Genomic DNA, 21885 nt, shown 5'->3' on the forward strand with positions numbered 1-21885 from the left:
GCCTTAAAAATACAGATCCTTAAATCATATTTCATATGTTTTAAGTCAGAACTTTGCCACCCGTTCATGGAATAAAAAGTTTTAGCACTGGAAATTACAAGTAAATATCTGTTCTTGTATCTGAATTTTTGTATCCCTCCCCATAAGTTTACATACTGTTGCAGAAAATAGAAAATTATTAAATAAAATTATAATGATGGCTTGCATCTGATATAGCAGATAAAAGAGAAGTTTTACGAAAATTGACTCCTTATAGTCCACTAAAAAGTATATTTAATGACTTCTATCAACTATCCTTTGACATCATGTTGGCTTAGGAGGGAGGAAAAGTCCTGAATGAGATCATAAAGTAGAAGAAATTAAATATTAAACATTTTGTAAAATTTCCACTTTGTCCTATACTGTTTTTCTTCATGAATTTTAGGTGATTAAAAGATATTTTTCAAAGAATCTGAGTATTCCACATGTACTTCAAACTGCTTATTATATTCCAAACTCAAATCATTTATTACTTTCTTTCTTCACTAATTAATCTGTCTGTATTTCCTTGTTAGAAAGTAGTCCCTTCAGCAGGGTGTGGAGGCTCACGCCTTTAATCCCAGCACTTTGGGAGGCCAAGGTGGGAGGATGGCTTGAGCTCAGGAGTTTGAGACCATTCTGGGCAACATGGTGAAACCCTGTTTCTACCAAAAATACAAAAATTAGCCAGGCATGGTGGCATGCACCTGTGGTCCCAGCTACTCAGAAGGCTGAGGCGGGAGGATTGCTTGAACCCAGGAGATCAAGGCTGCAGTGAGCCAAGATTGGGCCACTGCACTTCAGCCTGTGTGACAGTGAGGCCCTGACTCAAAAGAAAAAAAAAAATAGTAGACCCATCTATCCAGGCACTAAAACCTCAAACCTGGGAGTCACCCTCAATTCCTTTCTACTGTAACCATTCATATCCAAACAATATTAATACTGTCAATTTTTTTCCAAGATACTGCTCAAATACATCCCTTTCATCTCCCATCTACAATAAGTAATGGCCTCTTATTGGTCTTTCTGCCTTCAATCTAATTCCCCTCACATTCACCCTCCACACTACTGCAAAATGCTGTGTACTAGCTCTGACCATGCCATAAACCTGCATAACATGCTTCCATGGCTCATTAGAACCTACAGGGGAAAGAAATCCAACCAATGTATCCTGATATTAAAGACCTATCAGGTTTGTTTCTTTCCCTATGTATAGAACCTCAACCCTCAACACTCTCTGGTACACTATATGCTTCATGAACTTTCTTGTCCCTTACTTTAGTTCTACAACTTCACATGATGATGCCTAACCCTTAGTAGGCATTCAGTAAATATCTGTCAAATAAATATAATGTTCTGATGATAGCCAACCATTTATATTTCCTATATGGTCTTGTCTATCCTCACCATATGACCCACATCCTCCATCTCATATGCAGAATGGACTCTTTTTAAAATTTTTATTTTTATTTTAAGTTCCAGGGTACATGTGCAGGATGTACAGGTTTATTACACAGGTAAACGTGTGTCATGGTGGTTTGCTGCACCTATCAGTCCATCACCTAGGTATTAAGTTCAGCATGCATTAGCTATTTTTCCTAATGCTCTCCCTCCCCCTACCCCACCCTCCAACAGGCCCCATTGTGTGTTGCCTCCCTCCCTGTGTCCATGTGTTCTCACTGTTCAGCCCCCACTTATAAGTGAGAACATGTGGTGTTTGGTTTTCCATTCCTGCATTAGTTTGCTGAGGATAATGGCTTCCAGCTCCATCCATGTCCCTGCGAAGGACATCATCTTGTTCCTTTTTATGGCTGCATAGTACTCCATTATTTTTTAACCTTCAAACACAGTTTAGGTATCATCTCTTCTAGGCAGAATATTATTTACAAATCATTTATATTTATGAAATATTTAGAAATCATTTCTTTCACAATTGTCCCCCACTTCCTTCTCCCTATCACTTCCATGAGAAAATTAATCAGCTCTTCCTCCACGCTACATCCTACTTCAGGGTCTCTATTATTGCAGTTTGAAGTTTAGGTTTATAAATCTACTTCTCTTTTAAACTCCGTGAGAGTAGCCAGTGGCCTTTCACCTCTGTAAAATAAAGGCTCAATAAATGTTTCAATATCATTGAACAAATGGCACTTCTTGTTTTCCTTCATCTTTGTGCATAGTGTCCTAGTTCCCAGGGACTAGGGTATCCTGTATTGCTGTCTAGGCAGTGCAGAATACAGGAAAGAGTCCAAACTGAGTTCAAATCTTGACTCTATCATTTAACCAGCTGATATATTTTAAGCAATTTAGTTACTGTCTAAGATCCTCAGCTTCCTATGAATCTCTATAGATCCGGTTTCCTCACTTGTATAATGTGGATCATAACATGTACTTCATTAAGTTTTGGAAGAGTTAAATGAGAGAACGTTTCTGAAAGCATCTAGAATCATGCTTAGTGAGTTTTACTTCCCTTATGGAGATTGAAAAGTAAGAAGAGGTTTAAAAGAGAGAAAGAGAAGGGACGTGTGGTTGTGGTGCATGTATGCATGTGTTTGAGTGTTGGAGGGTTTAATTAATTTATTTTTGCACAGGGAAAGAATGAGGTGATTGCCTAATATACAACTCAACTAAGATTACTTTTTCCATTTCAACAATTATGTTTTAGTGACTGTCAGAGAAATCATTATATTTGATAAAAAAGAAATTTCAAATTTTGTGACCAGCTATTTCAGCGAATCATGTAGAGTGATCCAACTCTGTGTATGCATGAAGCAAATACACTAATAAAACAAGTATTTGACAAAATAAACAGTTGGTCAACTCCAATGTGAATAGCACAATAGAAATTATAAAACATTTATTGCAATTCAACTAAAACTGCCAATATCGCTCACTCTCATTCAAAAACAAATCTGTTCTAGGGCTTATAACTAACTGTGCCTTGTGACCCTGAGAATTATCTACGACATTACAGGTCTTGAATTCCTAGCAATAACCTTGTGACTGATATAATTTATCACCTGAATTTGTGGCAAATTCCTTTTTCCTAGGTTCTTCTTCTGTATAGAATGCTAGCAACTTTTTATATTCCATAATTAAAATATTTGCTTTTAGGTTATTCTATACAGGAATTTTATGGCCTCCCAATTATGCTTCTTTATAATCCTCCTATCAATTAAATGTTGTTTTGCAAGGCAGAGTTAACATGTTATATAATAGTGTTTAATTTCCTCAGATAACAGAAGGGCTCAGGAAATAAACAGACATATATCTTTCCCTATCAAAAAATAGGGAGACATCAACTCAAAAATATACTCTAGCCAAATGATGTATGAATCCATATCCTTAAGGATAGTTAAATTAACATATAAAAGTTGTGGTGGTAGTCACTGAATGCAATAAATGTCATATGATTTAATGAAAAAGATAAAAATAATCCTTAAAAGGGAGAATGTATAATACAAAATCATATAGAATGTCAACTGTTCAACAATAGTCATGTGTATCTACAGGCCCCACTCTAGCTAACAAAGGCAGGGCAGAGAAAAAGACAAGAATCCTGAGTTCTCCCACAGAAAAGAGTCAAATGTTACTGCATTTTTTATTTTTTCAATTTAATAATTAGGTAAGGCTCAATGATGTCTTTAGACACTTTTTCAAGGTCATAGAACCTAAAATAATCCCTATGAAAGATAAAAGTGAATAAAACATGGAAGGTCAGGCACAGTGGCTCAGGCCTGTAATCCCAGCACTTTGGCAGTCGAGGCAGGAGGATCACTTAAGGCCAGGAGTGCAAGACCAGCCTAGGCAACATAGTGCCATCTCGTCTGCATATAATTTTTTTTAAAAAGTAACCAGATGTGGTGGGCATGCCTATAGTCCCAGCTATTTAATACTTGGGAGACTGTGGTGGGAGGATCACTTGAGCCCAGGAGTTCGAGGCCACAGGGAGCCATGATCACATCACTGCATCCCTGCTTGGGCAACAGAGACCTTGTCTCAAAACAAAACAAAAATCCCCACAGAAACCACATGGCAAAAGATTGAAAACCGAGGGGGAAAAAAATCACAAAAAGAGCTTAAAACTATAGTACAAAGAGTGTCATCAAATATGTCCATAACATAAAATATAAATGATTTAAATGTTCCTATTAAAAATAATGTCTCTCATATAAAGTTACAAAACAAAACAAAAAAAAATGCCTAGAAGGAGTTTTTTTTAAAGCAAAGAGAGAAAGAAATTGCTCACACATGCATGTGCACACACGTACAAGGACAAAGGTGGCAATAAAATAAATACCTTTCAAAAAGAGCTCACCCATGTTTTTCCTCAATCAGATTTCCACCAGTTTCCATTAAAATGATAAGTATAAAAACAGGGGAAAACCTACATCAGCACTGGAAACAAAAAGAATAAACCCACTTTGAAAAACTGCTGCTATCGTGCAGAGAGGCTGTATTGAAGAAAAGACCAACTCCTAACTCATCTCATGCACAAATATTGTTATTGCAAGTTAGTGAGATTCAGCAGATTCCCAATGGGGTTCTAAATAGGAGGAAAGGCAGAGGGCAGGTAGGCCATGAGGTATGGAGAGCTTAAAACTGTCACAGTATCTACCTGAATCCAACAGAAAACACCAACAAGCACTTCTGACATTGGAAGCCACATGAAACAAGGGTTCTGTGGCAATGCTCATGCCTAGATTTCAAAGGATTTGGGAAGCACTGCCATGATGCCTCTTGAAAAAGACAACCTGAGAAATACTGGGGGCACTGCCTGGAAATCCTGGATAGCACTCCAATCAGAAAAAAGAAACTTCAACTCCAGAACAGTATCTCCTCACTAGAGCCGCCTTCAGTCTGATGCTGCTTCCCTGCTGTCTACCTGAAGGCTGCAGGAGAGCTCTGAAAGTAAACCTACAGAAAACTGAAACTTTTCTGTTCTCCTCTTTTGTCACACTGAAAGATTAAGACAAACACACCAACCCAGCTAGAAGGCCTCTCCTTCCCCAAACTGGACACACCCATGCTGCATTTATTCCTCACTCTATTTAACAAACAGATGCTGGGGAGAAAGTGAGAAACAAGATGCCATGGTCCCTGCCACCACGAAGCTCATTTCTTGGTGAAGCAAAAGACATTATGAACAAGTGCAGTAAGGATCAGAGAGAAGCAGAGTGGGGAAGATCCTATACAACAGAGGAATGTACTCCAGTTGGGGGGCATGAGAAAGCCTTCCTGGGAAGTAACATTTAAACTAAGAATAAAGGCTAAGACTGTTGCCCAGATTAAGAATAAGGAGGCCGGGCGCGGTGGCTCAAGCCTGAAATCCTAGCACTTTGGGAGGCCGAGACGGGCGGATCACGAGGTCAGGAGATCGAGACCATCCTGACTAACACGGTGAAACCCCGTCTCTACTAAAAACTACAAAAAAAACTAGCCGGGCGAGGTGGCGGCGCCTGTAGTCCCAGCTACTCGGGAGGCTGAGGCAGGAGAATGCCGTGAACCCGGGAGGCGGAGCTTGCAGTGAGCTGAGATCCGGCCACAGCACTCCAGCCTGGGTGACAGCGCGAGACTCCGTCTCAAAAAAAAAAAAAAAAAAAAGAATAAGGAAAGAAGTATTTCAGACAGAGGAAAAGATGAGCAGTAGCCCTGAGGTAAGAGTGTAGCTCATTGAAGATTGGGAAAGATGAACAGTGTGGTGGAGGTGTCAGTGAGGAACAGGGGAGGAAATGATGAGGCTGACAGATGCAAACCTTGGAAGCCAGTATAAGAATTTGGAATTTCATCCTAAAAAGAAAGGGAAGTAAGTGAAGGAGAATAACATAATCACATCTGCAAAATAAAAAGATAAACATGACTGAAAGGTGGAAAATGGATGGGAGTGGTGTAAGAACAAAGGTGGTGAGACACTTTTAGGAGACCACTGCAGAAATCTAGGCAAAGAAATGACACAGGCTATGAGATCAATAAAAAAAATTTAAGAGGACTCCAATTCTGGCTCAAGTAACTGAGCAAATAGCAGTACCATTTACTTAGCTAGGTAACAAAGTGGGGAGGCTTAAGCTCAGGCCAAAAAAGTTCAGCTTGTGATATGTTTATGGTATCTAAGGCACAGCCATTTAAATGGAGATGATATAGAGGCAAATGAATACATGGAATTCTGCTTTTACCTTTTACTTCTTTCATTTAGTACACATTCTTAGACAATCTTATTTATTCCATGGCTTTAGTTCTGTCTGTATATTGAAGTTTCTTTTTTCTGACTGGAGTGCTATCCAGGATTTCCAGGCAATGCCCCCAGTATTTCTCAGGTTAGCTGTCTTTTTCAAGAGGCAGCATGGCAGTGCTTCCCAAATCCTTTGAAAGCTAGAAGAGCACCACACTACTCTTCTTTCCCAATCTTCAATGAGTTACACTCTTACCTCAGGGCTCCTGCTCATCTTTTCCTCTGTCTGCTCAGGAATGAGAACTGGGCTGAGTGGTAGACAGGGAGAGCTGATTATATACAGACAGAACGGAAACCATGGAATAAATAAGATTGTCTAAGAAAGTGTACTAAATGAGAAAAGTAAATGTCAGAGCCCTGAGGAACTTCAACATTCAGAATTCAGTTGAAGGAGAAAGAACTAGCAAAGAAGATCAAGAAGGAGCAGAGACCAGAAAAAGGAGAGGTCAAGGAAAGTGTTGTCCCAGAATGATGAAGATGATGATGACGATGATGACGATGATGACGATGCTAGTTAACACTTACTGGGAATTAACTCTGTGAATTACCGTGCTAAGTAATTCACATTTATCCTCCCATTTAATGACTACAATAACCTATGTGGTAGATACAATATTATCTCCATTCTATAAGTGACAAAACTGAGGCACAGATAACTAATTTGCCTAAAATCATATATCTAACAATAATAGTTAGAAACCAAGAGAAAAGACAATTTCTAGGAGTGGGTGGTCAGTGTATCAAATAACCTGAAGTCAGGAAGACAGGGACCAAATTGACCTCACTGGGCTCAACAATATGAACACCATTAGTGGCTTCAACCAAAACTGTTTCAATGGAATAGTATAGATGATTCTTCTCTTTTCCTTAGACTCTATATCCAATCAGCAAGGTCTCAGTTCTGCCACCACCACTGTGGTCCAAACCATTATCAATTCCTATCTGAACCACTGAAGTAGGCCTAAATGGCTTACCGCCTCCACTCTTGGCCCCCACAATCCATTCAACACAAGTCAGCTGGAGTGATTATTTTAAAATGCAGATCAAATCTTGCCACTGCCCACCTAAAATCCTCTAATGGCTTCCATCACACAGAATACTATCTAAACTCCTCATAATGATCTAAAAGCCCCACATAATCTAGTCTTCTTCTTTGCCCTAAACTCTAACCATGCTCTCTCCTGCTCCTACCACAAAATAGTCTACTTACTCTTTCTACAACATGCCATGCTGGTTCCAAACTGTGAAGGAAAGCCCCTGAGAATGAGGTCCTGTGTTTCTCTGGTCCATACTGTAACCTCAGGTTAGACAAGTTAGTGCCTGACATGTAACAGGGCTCAATACATATTTTTGGATGGATGGCAGATAAACAGAGACAGCAAGGATGTAAGCAACTTGTAAAATAGATTGATCATGGGGTGGGGGCAGGTTTGAACAGCCTTTTTGCTTTTAAGATGAGAGATATTTAAACATGCTTAAATAAGAGATATTAAGAAATTACCCAAGAGCTTGGAAAAACTAAGACATCAAAAAAGCCACAGAAGCTGGGTGTGGAAATCAAGAGAAAAGACCTGTAATCCCAGCACTTTGGGAGGCCGAGGTGGGTGGATCACCTGAGGTCAAGAGTTCAAGACCACCCTGCCCAACATGAAGAAAGCCCATCTCTTCTAAAAATATAAAGATTAGGCAGGCATGGTGGCAGGCACCTGTAATCCCAGCCACTCGGGAGGCTGCAGTAGGAGAATCACTTGAACCTGGGAGGCAGAGTTGCAGTGAGCTGAGATCGTGCCACTGCACTCCAGCCTGGGTGACAAGAGTGAGACTCCATCTCAAAAAAAAAAAAAAAAGCCACAGAATATAAGAAAAAAGATAATTAGCTACCTTAGAAAAAAAATTAAAGCTGTAGAAGAAAATTGTGGTACATCTCTGCCAATGTTTCTTCTTCTGTAATTTGAGGGGTCTGGGTAAAATCAGTAGTTTCCAATCACTATCAAAAACTTTCTGTATTTCCCCTCATGATCTCCCTTGGTTAATTAATTCATACTGAAAAGGAGTTCTGATTAGCAATTATATATGTCTGATTTTAAAATATTCATTACTTAACAGATGCAACTTACTTGAAAAAGTCAAAGCTCAGGAAGATTAAGTGATTCATCTAAAGTCATATCAATATTTTTCAAAAGAGGAAGGCATTGTCCAAATATGAAGAAACTAGTTCGAACACATACAGGAAAACAATGGAATCAATTTCAAACCACAGACCAAAAGTGAAAAACTGAAATATTTTAGAAGGATAATAAATAAGGCATACTTCCCCCCCTCAGTTAGGAAAAAGAAAAGAAATAGTGAATCCTAGAGAATTTTTGAAAGATCTATAGAACAAAATCATGGAAAATTACACTGTGTCATGGCTTTGAGCAACTGGTGTTGTACAGTAGAACCCATCTGAACATCACACTAGGGCCGTTCTCTTTTGACTGTCACAGAAATGTTTAAATATCTTAAAAAGTTAAATGGGAAAAAGCATAACTAGAAGAAAAGACTACATAGGAGTCAAAGTAGTGTAATGATTACAAACATGGACTGTGGAGCCTGACTGCCAGATTAAATCACAGTCATACAAATTACTGAACACTCTTGCCTCAGTCCTTAACCTTAATATATGATTTATCATGATGATATTGTACTTCCTTGATAAAACTGTAATAAATAAATGAATATTTAGAATAGTGCCTGATACATAGTACATATCTGTATGTCAGTAGTTGCTATTATCACTGTTATCATCACTATTATTATTATTTTTAAATATATAGATAATGAAGCTAGAAAGCAATAGGAGAAAATACAAATTTGATTCCATAGGAAAACACAAGAATCCTAATGGATAAATGACCAAGGAGCATAAATAAATTAAAAAGGAGAAAAACATATGGATAATAAAAGAAATGCTAAGTTTTAGAAAGATGAGTTATATACACCAATATAGATAATATAAGCATAATTTTGTGGGGGATAAAGAAAACATGGTACACATACATCACAGAATACTACACAGCTATAAAAAATGTGATCATGGCTTTTGAAGCAACATAGATGGAACTGGAGACCATAATCCTAAACAAATTAATGCAGGAAAAGAAAACCAGATGCCACATGTTCTAAGTGGGAGCTAAACGTCGAGTACACATGGATATAAAGAAGGGAACAATTGACACTGGGGCCTATTTGAGGGTGGAAGGAGGGGTGAGGATTGAAAAATTACTTATACCATACTGATTACCTGGGTGACACAATTATCTGCACACCAAACTCCCACGACACGCACTTTACCCATGTAACAAACCTGCACATGTATCCCTTGAACCTAAAATACAATTTACAAAGAAAAAAAAATGCAGGTCACAGAGGATACACAGCAGATGATAACTTTTTTTTTTTTCTTTTGAGACAGAATCTCACTCTGTCACCCAGGCTGGAGTGCAATGGCACGATCTTGGCTCACTGCAACCTCCGCCTCCCGATTCAAGCAATTCTCCTGCCTCAGCCTCCCGAGTAGCTGGGACTACAGGCACGTGCTACCAAGCCAGCTAACTTTTGTATTTTTAGTAGAGACGGGGTTTTGCCATGTTAGCCAGGCTAGCCTCGAACTCCTGACCTCAGGTGATCCCCCCACCTCGGCCTCCCAAAGTGCTGGGATTACAGGAGTGAGCCACCACGCCTGGCCGATAACATTTATATAATGTTCTAACACATGCAAAACTGAACAATATGATATAGAGACATACATCTATGATACAATTATAAAGAAAGCAAGAGTTTATCAGTTATTTGTGTTCAACGATAATCACAAAATATAGGAATGTGGGTACTTCTGAATAGAGGAAATGTGTGTCTCACAGGCATCTTCACATTCCATTTCTGAAGCTGGATGGGGGTACCCAGATTTTTAAAAAATACTTGTTATACCTTTTATAGACACTACATATTCTTTTTTGTGTATAAAATATTCTCTCATAAAAAAGACTAATCTTACAAGTAAACTCTACAGGCAAGAGAAGACACTTTTTAAAATCATCAAATTAGCCAAGATTTTTTCTTTAAAACTCACAGTGAAGTTTTTTAACAGTAAGACCAGATTAACTAACCTTAAGAGTTAAATACATTTAATAGGGTAATCAGAGACAAATTCTGACAGTAATATATCCTGCTAAATGAGGACTTTTCTCATCTGAAATCCATTGTCAAGCATAAATAAGCAATTCCCAGCTGCATATTTAGAAAGACATAATTTCTAGGGCTTAATACCATTACTTCAGATGGGATATTTAATATGATGCTTCTGATACATTGTAATCTATTCTTTAAATACTAAATCTTTAAAAGGGTTATGTAACTTTGCCAATAGATCAAATTACTGGGCACACTGGGCTAGGAAGTTCAAACACAAGATCTTAGATGCAGTGTAACAGTTATAGTGAATTGCACAAGATAGTCAACTTGAACAAAATATTTAAAAAGAAGACACAATTTTGTACACTGTATTAAATATGTTTTTCCATTAAAACTTAAGGAAAGTTGGAGACTTTAAAATAATCCATAAATTACAGAATTTTTTTTTGGAGGAAGGCGTGGGGGACGGAGTCTCACTCGGTTGCCAGGCTGGAGTGCAGTGGCATGATCTTGGCTCACTGCAACCTCTGCCTCCTGTGTTCAAGTGATTCTCCTGCCTCAGCCTCCTGAGTAGCTAGGACTACAGGCGCACACTACCACGCCCAGCTAATTTTTGTATTTTTAGTAGAGACAGGGTTTCACCATGTTGGTCAGGATGGTCTCAATCTCCTGACCTCAGGTGATCCGCCCACCTCGGCCTCCCGAAGTACTGGGATTACAGGCATGAGCCACCATGCCCAGCCTACTGAATCTTAAAGCAACATCAGGTATTACCCAGTCTAATTCATTCACTTTGCAGATATGAAAACTGAAGCACAAGAAGTTTAAATGACTCAGGCAAGAACAGGACTAGAAAAATCTAGTTTTCCAATTCACTGTCTAATGTTCTTTTCATAATACCACACTGACTCCCCTGCAACATGAACACGTACACAAGGATGCAAATATGCAAATGAGCCTACAATTTTTCAAGTGGCTCTGCATGTAGGTAAACATGCTCTGCCCTCAACCCTCCTCTTCTTGGTCCCCTAAGACAATCTAACTAGAAGGATTCGCACCCCACAAAATCAGAAACAAGGGGGACTACAGTCCACTTTTTCCTTTTTGCTCTCAATTACTGAGATCAGAGTTGCAAAACAACTTCTCACCCATTGCCCTATCTAATCTGGACTGTTACAGGAAGATACGAACTTATCTTGCGCTAGCTACACACCACTAATCTAAGATAAAATAAGTATTCACCTATAATAGGCCCTATAGTTCTCTCTCAACCCCAACCAAACTCAGGTTCTCTGACAATCAAACATAATAAAAACAAAAGAAATGTACTGAGTGTGGAGGCTCATGCCTATAATCCCAGCACTTTGGGAGACCAAGGCGAGAGGACTGTTTAAGTCCAGGATTTCAAGACCTATCTGGGCAACATAGGGAGACCCTATCTCTATATAATTTTTTTTTAATTAGCCAGCATGGTGACACAAGTCTGTAGTCCCAGCTACTCGGGAGGCTGAGGTGGGAGGATCACGTGAGCCCAGAAGGTGAAGGCTGCAGTGTGCAGTGAGCTATGATCCTGCCTGGGATCATGGCACTCCAGCCAGGGCAGCAGTGGGAGACCCTGTCTCCAAAAAAAAAAAAAAAAGAGAGAGAGAGAAATGAAAGAACAAACATAAAATTTAGGGCTACTAATTTATACAAGGACTGTCCTGAGTTGTTTTTCAGTTTTTGGTTTTGCTTTTTTTTTTTTTCTTTTTGAGAAAGGGTCTTGCGCTGTCACCCAGAATGGAGTACAGTGATGCAATCATAGCTCACTGCAGCCTCGAACTCCTGGGCTCAAGCAATTCTCCCACCTCAGCCTCCAGAGGAGCTGGGACCACAGGTGCGTGCCACCACACCGTGCTAATTTCTTTTTTTAATTTTTAGTAGAGGCAAGGTCTTGCTATGTTGCTCAGGCTGGTCTCAAACTCCTGGCCTCAAGTGTCTCCTTCCTTGCCTCCCAAAGTGGTGGAATTACAGGCATGAACTACCATGCCTGGCCTTGAGTTTTGTTTTTGTTTTTTTTTTTTTAATACTATGTTGCATGGGCTTATTTTCAATAATGCCTTAAGTCTTACATACGTACTGAAAGATGTTTTTGTCTTTAAATAAAATAAGTGACCCAAGAAACCATAAGGATTTGTTATGTAATTTATAGTAACAGAAGACATGTCATGGCTATAACGGAGACCTGTAGGTGTATACTCACATGCAAATCAACTAAATTTCACTTTAAAATAGCACTGTAGTCCTAACAACAATGCTCATTTACCTAAAAATATAATTTTTAAAAAGTATTTATTTATTGTAATTGACTTCTAATCCCTGAGACGATTTAAAAGTCCAGTCTTAGTATAAAGTACATTGTCTGGCATAACATACACAAATGCTATTGTAAGAGGATCCTGAGGAGTTTCCCTGTCATTCCAAAATTTCCGCTATGGCTCAAATTTTCAAATAGAAGTTTCCCCTATACCCCACATTCTAAAGCAAGACGACAATGAGCTACTCAAAGTTGAGACCAGAACTTCCCTAAGAGTATCCATAAAGCAAGAAATCAAGTGTCCATAGACCCTATAAGTCATAATTTCCACATGTATACTTTCCAAATGTATGACAATGTTTTTATATTTACAAGAACTTATTTCAAAGTTTTATAGTAGCTTTTGTTGTTACGTATTTTCTCAGTCAACAGATACCAAAAACATAATTACTACCACATGGAAGGGTTCCCATTATTTTTAAAGAGTTGGAAATTACTCAATACTATATACTGTATGTAAATGTGTCACTTTAGACAAATGTTATGAACAATACACTATTTTTATAAACCTAGAATCAGGATACACCATTCACCTGGAAGCTAGACCCTGAGAAAATACTTCCTGGCTTTTGGGGGATTTTTGTTTGTTTTCTGAGACAGGGTCTCACTCTGTTGCCTAGGCTGGAGTGCAGTGGTACGATCTTGGCTCACTGCAACCTCTGTTTCCCGGGCTCAAGCAATCCTCTCACCTCAGCCTCCTGAGTAGCCAGGACTACAGGCATGCAACACAATGCCCAGCTAATTTTTGTAGTTTTTGTAGAGATGGGTCTCACCATGCTGCCCAGGCTGGTCTCAAACTCCTGGACTCAAGTGATTCACTTGCCTCAGCCTCCCAAAGTGCTGGGATTAAAGGCATGAGCCACCAAACCCAGCTGAAAACACTTCCTATACCAGCATTTTTTCTCTATTTCACCTATATTCATCTCCACATTTTTTTTTTTTTTTTTTTTTACACTGCCATGTTTTTCTTTATTCCTGCTCAGTACAGATTGGTGGGCATTTCTGGTTGCACATCCAAAACCATCTCTTCTTTTCTGGATAACAGAATTCCAAACTGTTTGGGAGATATGGTGCACAACCCCAGGATATTTACTAGCGATCGTTCTGAGAGTGAGGGGAAATTAGATATACGGAGAGTCTGATGGGAGTATCTGGAAAAGGTTTCCCTTCCTTGTCAGAGAGCCATTTAAGAAGAAACCCATTTTGCCCAGGCCCTTTCTTTATGCTTTGTGTGGCAGCCATCTTGAAGCCAAGCTGGGATTCATTGCCAGCAATCTGAGGACAGCAATCTGAGGATAGCTGAGAGAAAAGACGGGAAAAGTCTGGATCTTTGATAAAAATGCTTAATGGCTGCACCAACACCAGCACTTCTTACCTCTAGACTTCTGATTAGGTGAGATAGTAATTGCGAGTGTTGCTTAAACTGGTTTTAGTTAGAGTATTTCATTCTTCCAGTGGCAGGCCTTCTCACTGATAGATGTGGTATTCGGTATCATCTTTGGTTTTTGGAGAAGGCAGAGATTTCATTTCAGTAGACTTGTGTTGGAATGTAGCAAGAGAGAACTGGGTCAGGAGGGTGTGGGTATTCTGAAGCATTCATATGGGGAAAAGGTCTGCAGGTGCATCTCTGCATTTTATAAACCTCTTTAATCTGTGTGAATAAAGCCCTCTCATAAAATAAATTCCCTCAACTTTCTTTTAGGAAACCAAGTATCAATAAATCGCCCTGAGGTTTCCAAATCAGCACATAACTGGGTAAGCCAATCATACCAATGCCCAGTAACAATGCTGCCCCAGACTACCATGGCCAAGTGTCAGATATCACGGCACAGTGACCGGAGTGGCCAACTCAAGTAAGTGTACAGGAACCTTGCAGGAACACTTGAAGAGATAAAGCAAGCAAAGAATTCTGTAAAAAAGAGGGCAGTATGTGATTTATCATTATTTCTCACTTTAGGAAGTTATCAATAATTATTTTATGGATAAGAACCTGACCACGGCCATAAAAAGTGACCATAAAGGACCCAAAAAAGTATAAAGAATACTCCATCTGGTGGAAATCATATCTTCTTCACATTCTGTCCAGTCTTAGGGAAGAAGAGGGAAGAACGAGGAGGAGTGTGAGACAGAATGTGTGTTCAAACTGGTGATGATGAAGACATTTAGGAGTTAGTCCTTTATCTGAAGAAAGATAAGAAGCCAGTGAGGGAGGGTTAAGCAAGGAAGAAGGGGAAATGATTTTGTAGTTCAGAAAAGTCATTGTGGATGCAGTATTCTGTGTCCAACATTTCCCACGTATTATCTCTCAAGTTAGTAAATGTGATGTCCCCTCAACAAGGAAAGCTCGTGAACAGAACGCCATATACAGACTCGGCATCTTTTAAAGTCAGATCAAATTCTCTGTTCTCTATGATGCTTTTCCTATACCCTTCCTTTTACTCCAGCTAACAAATGCTCTCTTCTTCTATTTTTAACTCTCGTTACTCATACATGTTTTATTTCCAGCCTTGATCTCTCCCTCCAAGTTCCAGTTTCACACTTCGGATTCTACTACACATCTCCACAGGAATATCCTACCAGCACCTCAAAAGCAAGAGATCTAGAACAAAACTTATTTTTACCTCCACCCACAAACCTGCTGAGATCATATTCTCTCCATCACCCAGGCTTACATGTCACCTTTTATTCATCCCTTTCTTTGCCAATATCCAACTGCTTATTTCTATCCAATATACTTTAGCAACACTTCTACCGCAGTGCTGCTACTCTCATTAGGTCTTCATTCCTTAAGAGAAACTCTCAAAACACTTCTTTATTGGTCCTATGACTTATTTCCCAATTCAATTCATTCTCTAAACTAGTAGATTATACAACTTATCATTCACCTTTGATTATGACATTTCAAGGATCAAAAATGTCAGTCTCATAACTTACTAACCCAATCCAAGTTCCCTAACAGCATTAAAAGCTTTCCACTTAATTTTCCATATTTGTACTTTATTGTCCATTATCCCTCTTTATACATGCTCATTTTCCTCTACACCTGTCCTCTCTATCTGATTTGATAAATTTTGGGTGCTCCACAAAAGCTGATTTCTTTCCTATAAGTTGCTGTCCTCTCCTTCCCCCTGCCATCTCAGTTACAGGAAAGCATCCTATCATTTGTATATTCTGTCTTCATACAGGAAATTAAGAGTATTCATGGAAAAGCCTGTAAAATCTAGGAAACAGACAAGTACTAAGAAAGAAGAGCAGAGTGATTGAACTCCAATTTCAAAAGAAGAAGACAGCAGCAAGCAGGATACCATAAAAGCATCAGAGTATTTGAAAAAGTCAGAATAATTATACCTGGAACAATGGATGCTGAGAGCCTATCAGAATTCTTCTAGCTGAGTGCAGTGGCTCATGCCTGTAATCCTAGCACTTTGGGAGGCTGAGGCTTGGAGATCGCTTGAGGTCAGGAGTTTAAGACCAGCCCGGCCAACGTGGTGAAACCCCATTTCTACAAAAAAATACAACAATTAACTGGGCATGGTGGCAGGTGCCTGTAGGCCCAGCTACTCAGAAGGCTGGGGTGGGAGAATCACCTGATTCCAGGGAGTTCGAGGCTGCAGTGAGCCATGAGTGTGCCACTGCACTCCAGTCTGGGTGACAGAGTGAGATCCTATCTCCAAAAAAAAAAAAAAGAAGAAGAAGAAGAAAGAAAACATTCTAGGTGATTCACTGACATATGGAATTTATAGTTTAGTGAAGATGAATATATATGGACTTAACTACAACACAAGACAATATAGTAAAACTTGTACTCCAACCATGGTCCAAAACGCCTTAGAAGCACAAGGAAATTACAAATTCTGTGGCATGAGGAAAATGTCACAAACTACCATCTGAGAGGCCTTAAGGACTTCAACCTGTTCTGATAGAGAAGAGGTCCAGGCAGTAGGAACAGCCTAAAGGAAAGGAAGAGGCAGAAAATGTTAGATATGTGTGAGAAATAGGAAAACAACTGATTAATTCTTGGTCCCTAAACTATTACTATTTCAAATATCTCCACCACTTATATAGTTTTAATGAGCTTATCCTAAAGAGCCAATGGAGGTCAGCATTTTATTCAGTGAATTCCTGAAAATATGCAGATGATTATTTGCAGAGTGAATTAGTTGTTATCAAAGAAAATGTTCACAATTCATTTTAAGGACTATAACCTCATAACATAAAATGGAAAAATGCAAAATCAAACTATCTATATGACTGTACTATGTACACCAGATAACTCTAGAATTAGAAGAGACTTCAGGGAAAATCTAGGTCAACCATGTGACCTAAACTGTGTCTATCAGGTTCTACCTCCCAGGAATTTAGGATCAAGGCTTAATAATATAGTTCCTCCTTATGAAGGGACACATAAATACTCAGGAGCTGCTGAGCAGCCACATCTAACCATGAAGAGAAAAAAAAAAAAAAAACACCAGTAAAGAAAGAACAGTGAAGCAAACAAAGACTAGACACAGGAAACATTCTAGATTTTCCAGTCCCTGATCTCAGGCCCTAAATGAGGTCTGCCTGCATTTGACTTCCAATGGTTTTCCAACAAATTCCTTTCTTCCTTTTTGCTAAAACTAGTTCATTTCTGTTACTTGCAACAGAAGCTTAAATAAGGCAATAACCAAAATCTTTCATAAAGTCAATTGTTTGATGCATTACTGATCTTTTCTGTACTTTCCTTTTCTGTACTTCCCTTAAAGCCATAAATATGACTTCAGCATACTCTACAGACAAATATATGAACAGGGATGAGGGACTGTGCTGAGCAAGTTTTTTTGTTTGTTTGTTTGTTTGTTTGTTTTCTTTTGTTTTTGAGACAGAGTTTTGCTCTTGTCGCCCAAGATGGAGTGCAGTGGCATGATCTTGGCTCACTGCAACCTCCGCCTCCCGGGTTCAAGTGATTCTCCTGCCTCAGCCTCCTGAGTAGCTGGGATGACAGGTCCCCGCCACCACGCCAGGCTAATTTTTGTATTTTTCGTAGATACGGGGTTTCACCATGTTGGCTAGGCTGGTCTCGAACTCCTGACCTCAGGTGATCCGCCTGCCTCGGCCTCTCAAAGTGCTGGGATTACAGGCGTGAGCTGCCACACTCAGCTTGTGCTGAGCATTTTAAAAGGAAAGTCCATCATGGCCAGGAAAGAGAAAATACAGAATATTCAAAGTAAATCCTTGAGACACAGCAATAAGAAATACTAACGACTGGCAAATTAAATAGCTGATTACCCTCCCATCCAAATTAAATTTAATTCTGCTAAATCAGATAGGTAGATCCAACTCAATCTTCTCTGAGGTAAGATCCAAAGGTGATAACCCATTATGGGCTATTTCATCTGGAATGCTCACAGATAACTAGCCTTCCCAACCACGGGAATGTTTGGATGTTCTCTGGCAGTATCCCTAACCCAGACCTAAATGACAAAACTGAATATTAAACTGTCTTAAGGCCTGGGCTTAACTATCCCCGAAAAGCAGTTAGGCATTTACCCTATGACATAACCAGCACTTTCTGCTATTAGATGAGGAAGAAAAAGTAATAGATGCTTAACATGGAATCTGTCCAGGTATGTATGTATCTTTGTGCATGTTCCAGGTGTTAACACAATCCTGAGACAGATCCAGATTCTCCAAAGCTGGACCACACCCATCACATTTGGCTATGGTAGACCAGTTTGACATGTATAGCAAGTTACAGGCTGACAATCAGAAGTTTGAACCACATGTAGTAGGTGGCTCTGCAGAGTTATATAAACAAAAACAATATTATAGGATCTTGGAGTTAGAAGAGACATGGAAACTGTCCAACTTAATAATTTTACCAAGAAGCTAAACATGGGAATCAGATTCATCAACCAAATCCATAACTATGATAAATTAATTATACAAGTGCAGAAAAATTAGAGGGATTGTGACCAGATTATGACAGAATCAAAAATGCAGTGGTGTGATCACGGCTCACCACAGTCTTGATCTCCCCGGCCCAAGCAATCCTCCCACTTCGGCTTCCCAAGTAGCCAAGACCACAGGAGTGAGCCACTATGCCCAGCTAATATTTTTTTAATTTTTATAGAGACAGGGTCTCCCTATGTTGCCCAGGCCGGTCTGCAACTCCTGGGTTCAAGCGATCCTCCTGGAATGGTCTCCGAAAGTGCTGGTTACAGGCATGAGCCACCACATGTGGCCTTAAAATCTATTTTTAATTAATAAGTGGCATATGTATTAGAAAAGCTGATGAACCTTACTGTTGGGATAGTCTTTGGATATTCTTTTGAGTTGAGCAAAACAGTAAGGATTTCTGACTTAATGGATTACCTACCATCTTAGTTAAAATACTGGAACAAGCACTTTTAAAAACAAAAAGCAATGTGTTGATTCAAAATCTCAATTACATTGTATGCTGCAACCTTGGCCAGACAGTTTAGGCACTGTGACGAAATTCTAGATGGCAAAGAGCTACTTATCTTAATATAAAAATTTCCAGATATTCGTATACGACCCTAATAAAAGTCATCAGAAATTAGACTGATATATCAGCTGGGACCAAAATTAAAAGAATATATGTTTAAATGATTCAAATATAAACTTGGTGTTCGAAATTACTGGCAAGGGGCCAGTACAGTGGATTTTGGTCTTCGAAGGCCAGTTCACCACAAGTATTAGATAAGCCAACACATCACTGAGGAAAAAGAAAACATACATGTATTTCCTGGCAATAAAATCCACTCTTCGCTATCCAGCACAGTATTTTTTAGAAATCCATTGATAAAATGTGAAATTAGAACCTGTTGTATTTCCCAAGAAGTGCCATTAAAGTTACTTCTAAAATACGAACCTATAAAAAGCAGGGGTTTTTTGAAAAACAATACTATGCAGAAACAAATTTGAAACCGATATCACTGCTCAAGTTACTATCTACAAATTGCAAATTTAATAAAATTAAATATTGTAAATATCTGCCATTAATCTGAACTGACAATTTTGTAAGTTATATGAACCCTGAAGATTTTTTATAGACAAAATTGTCTTTGCAAATCGATTTTGCCAACAGCGCTGCAAATGAAAATATGAAGAGATAAACCACAGAGTACTGAATATAATCTATGCTTCAGAGAGTCAGGTTTCAACTAATTTGAGTCCTAGTTTGCCATATCTTATTTGACAATTTAGTCTATTGGTAGCAAAAACAAAAGCAAACTGAAATCTCCTAAGTAATCTCAGCTCTAAGGAATTATAATTTACGTTCTTCCATTCCAGATGAAATTAAGAAGCAAGAAGCTTTGACGACTACTCATCACAAATGTAAAAGTCCATGCAATTTCACATTTACCTTTATCCCTACCTTTGTACTTTCAAATAACTGCTTTTTAAAATAATAATCTGATATTAAATTCCCTCCTAGTATTTTCCACATGATTCAAGAAGATTATCTTATGAAATCTTACTGTAACGACTTCAGAACTGCCACTTCCGATAGCTATTAGCCCTAAACCAAATAAGGTAAGAACAGCACTTTTCATTCATATAGTTTGACTTGAAATAGTCCAGTGTAAAACTTCAAAAATAGGCTTGGATGCCATTTTCTGCTTAAAAACAAAACAAAACTGATACCTGGCAAACTAGGGGTTCTGTTCGATTTTGGCCTGTGAAATGCCAGCCGGGCCCGCGGTAGTCTGGCCCGGCAGCAGGGTAGCAGCGCACTGAGGGCGGGCGGGCGGCGGGTGCGCTCCCGGGTGCGCCCCTCCCTGCCGCCTGCCTGGCGCCCCTGTCCTCTCCGAGGCGCGCGGCGAAAAGCGCAGGCCTGGCGGGCCGGTTCCCACGCCCTGGGCCCGTTATCTGAGCGGCAACCCTGGCAGGGCCGACGCACGGAGCAGAGGGCTCCGGGATGGACCCCTCCCCTGCCTCCCGCGGGCTGCCCCGCCAGAACCCTCTCTCCGGGGCCCGCGCGGGGCGAGAGGCTCCCGCGGGTTCAGGTTCGCTCCGGGACAGGATAAGGTGTCAGTGAGGCTGCCAGACGCCTCCCGTCGGCGGGTGTGGGGGAAGCCAGCCCTGACCTCCTTCCGTTCGGCCCCTCACCGCTGGCGCGGGGCGCAACCCTTCTGCTCCCCTTCTTGGCTGAGGCAGGGGCTGTCTCCGCAGGCGGCCGAGGGGGCGCAGCAGGCGCGGAATGGAATCCGGGCTCGGGGTCACACCCTAACGTGGCAGGGTCGGGGTGGGAGGGGTGAGGCGAGAAGGGGAGGAGAGGGGAGGGGAGCCCGAACTTACCGGACTGCGCACTTCCCAGAGCCGCGGCCAGGCAGAGGCAGAGGCAGAGCGAGAGGGGGCGCGGGAGGGTCCGCCGCGGGCTCATGGAAAGGCCAGGCAGCCGCCGCCGCTGTCCGAACCTCGCTCCCTCCCTCCCCGGCTCCGGGCGACGGACGGGGCGGCAGGAGGCATGACGGGAAATTCCTGGGCACGGGCAGCCGAGTCCAAATATGAGCATAGGAGACGAGCGAGGGAGGACCACGGAGCGCGCCGGCTGCGGAAGGGGCCTGCTGCCCGGGGCTCTGCGGCCGCCAACTCCCTCCTCCTCTGCCCTGTCCTCTTCCTCCTCCTCCTCCTCCTCTGCCCCGTCCTCCTTCTCCTCCTCCCCCCCACCTCCTCCCCCTCCTCCTCCTCCCCAGGGTTGCCGGCCGCCCTCTGCCAGGGGGCATCCCTTTCCAACTCGGGACCCCAGAGCACAGCCGAGCGCCCACCTGGCGTGTTCCACCTGAGACCGCTGAAGGAGTGGGAAACAGACAAACCAACACGAAGAGACCGGACAGCGAGCCAGGGACTTGTGGGAAGATGTGTCAGGGGTTGAGAGCGTTGGTGGTGAGGGGATAAAAAGTTGTGGGAGAGTGAGGTAGGAGCAGCGCTGCCAGTTAGTTACTTGGCCATCCTATACATACCGAACAAGCACTCACTATAATACGCGTTCCAGGTGAGCTGGCCCTCTCTAGCAGAGGAGGGTGAGTGTGTGTGTGTTCTCGGCCAAAATTGAAGAAAGGGGCTAGTCCCAAACTTATATTTGAACACCATATATGGAGCCCAG

The 21885-nt window shown here is 40.8% G+C and overlaps 1 protein-coding gene across 3 annotated transcripts in view; it reads right to left on the reverse strand.

Moving 5' to 3' along the window:
- The window catches only part of MSRB3 (methionine sulfoxide reductase B3), a 186786-nt gene extending 165410 nt beyond the window's left edge, over positions 1-21376 (reverse strand). Inside the window, exon 1 of one of the 3 annotated variants that reach the window (XM_033221380.1) lies at positions 21078-21376. In XM_033221380.1, coding sequence (XP_033077271.1) covers positions 21078-21294 — 217 coding nt within the window. In that variant the 5' untranslated portion in view covers positions 21295-21376. Of the gene's footprint in view, positions 1-20423; positions 20524-21077 lie in introns of those variants that run through there. The other 2 variants (XM_033221381.1, XM_033221382.1) reach the window with 2 other exon arrangements.
- Positions 21377-21885: the final 509 nt, after the last annotated feature.

The sequence above is a fragment of the Trachypithecus francoisi genome, unplaced genomic scaffold (genome assembly GCF_009764315.1).
Source record: "Trachypithecus francoisi isolate TF-2019V2 unplaced genomic scaffold, Tfra_2.0 Lachesis_group11, whole genome shotgun sequence".
Lineage (NCBI taxonomy): Eukaryota > Metazoa > Chordata > Mammalia > Primates > Cercopithecidae > Trachypithecus > Trachypithecus francoisi.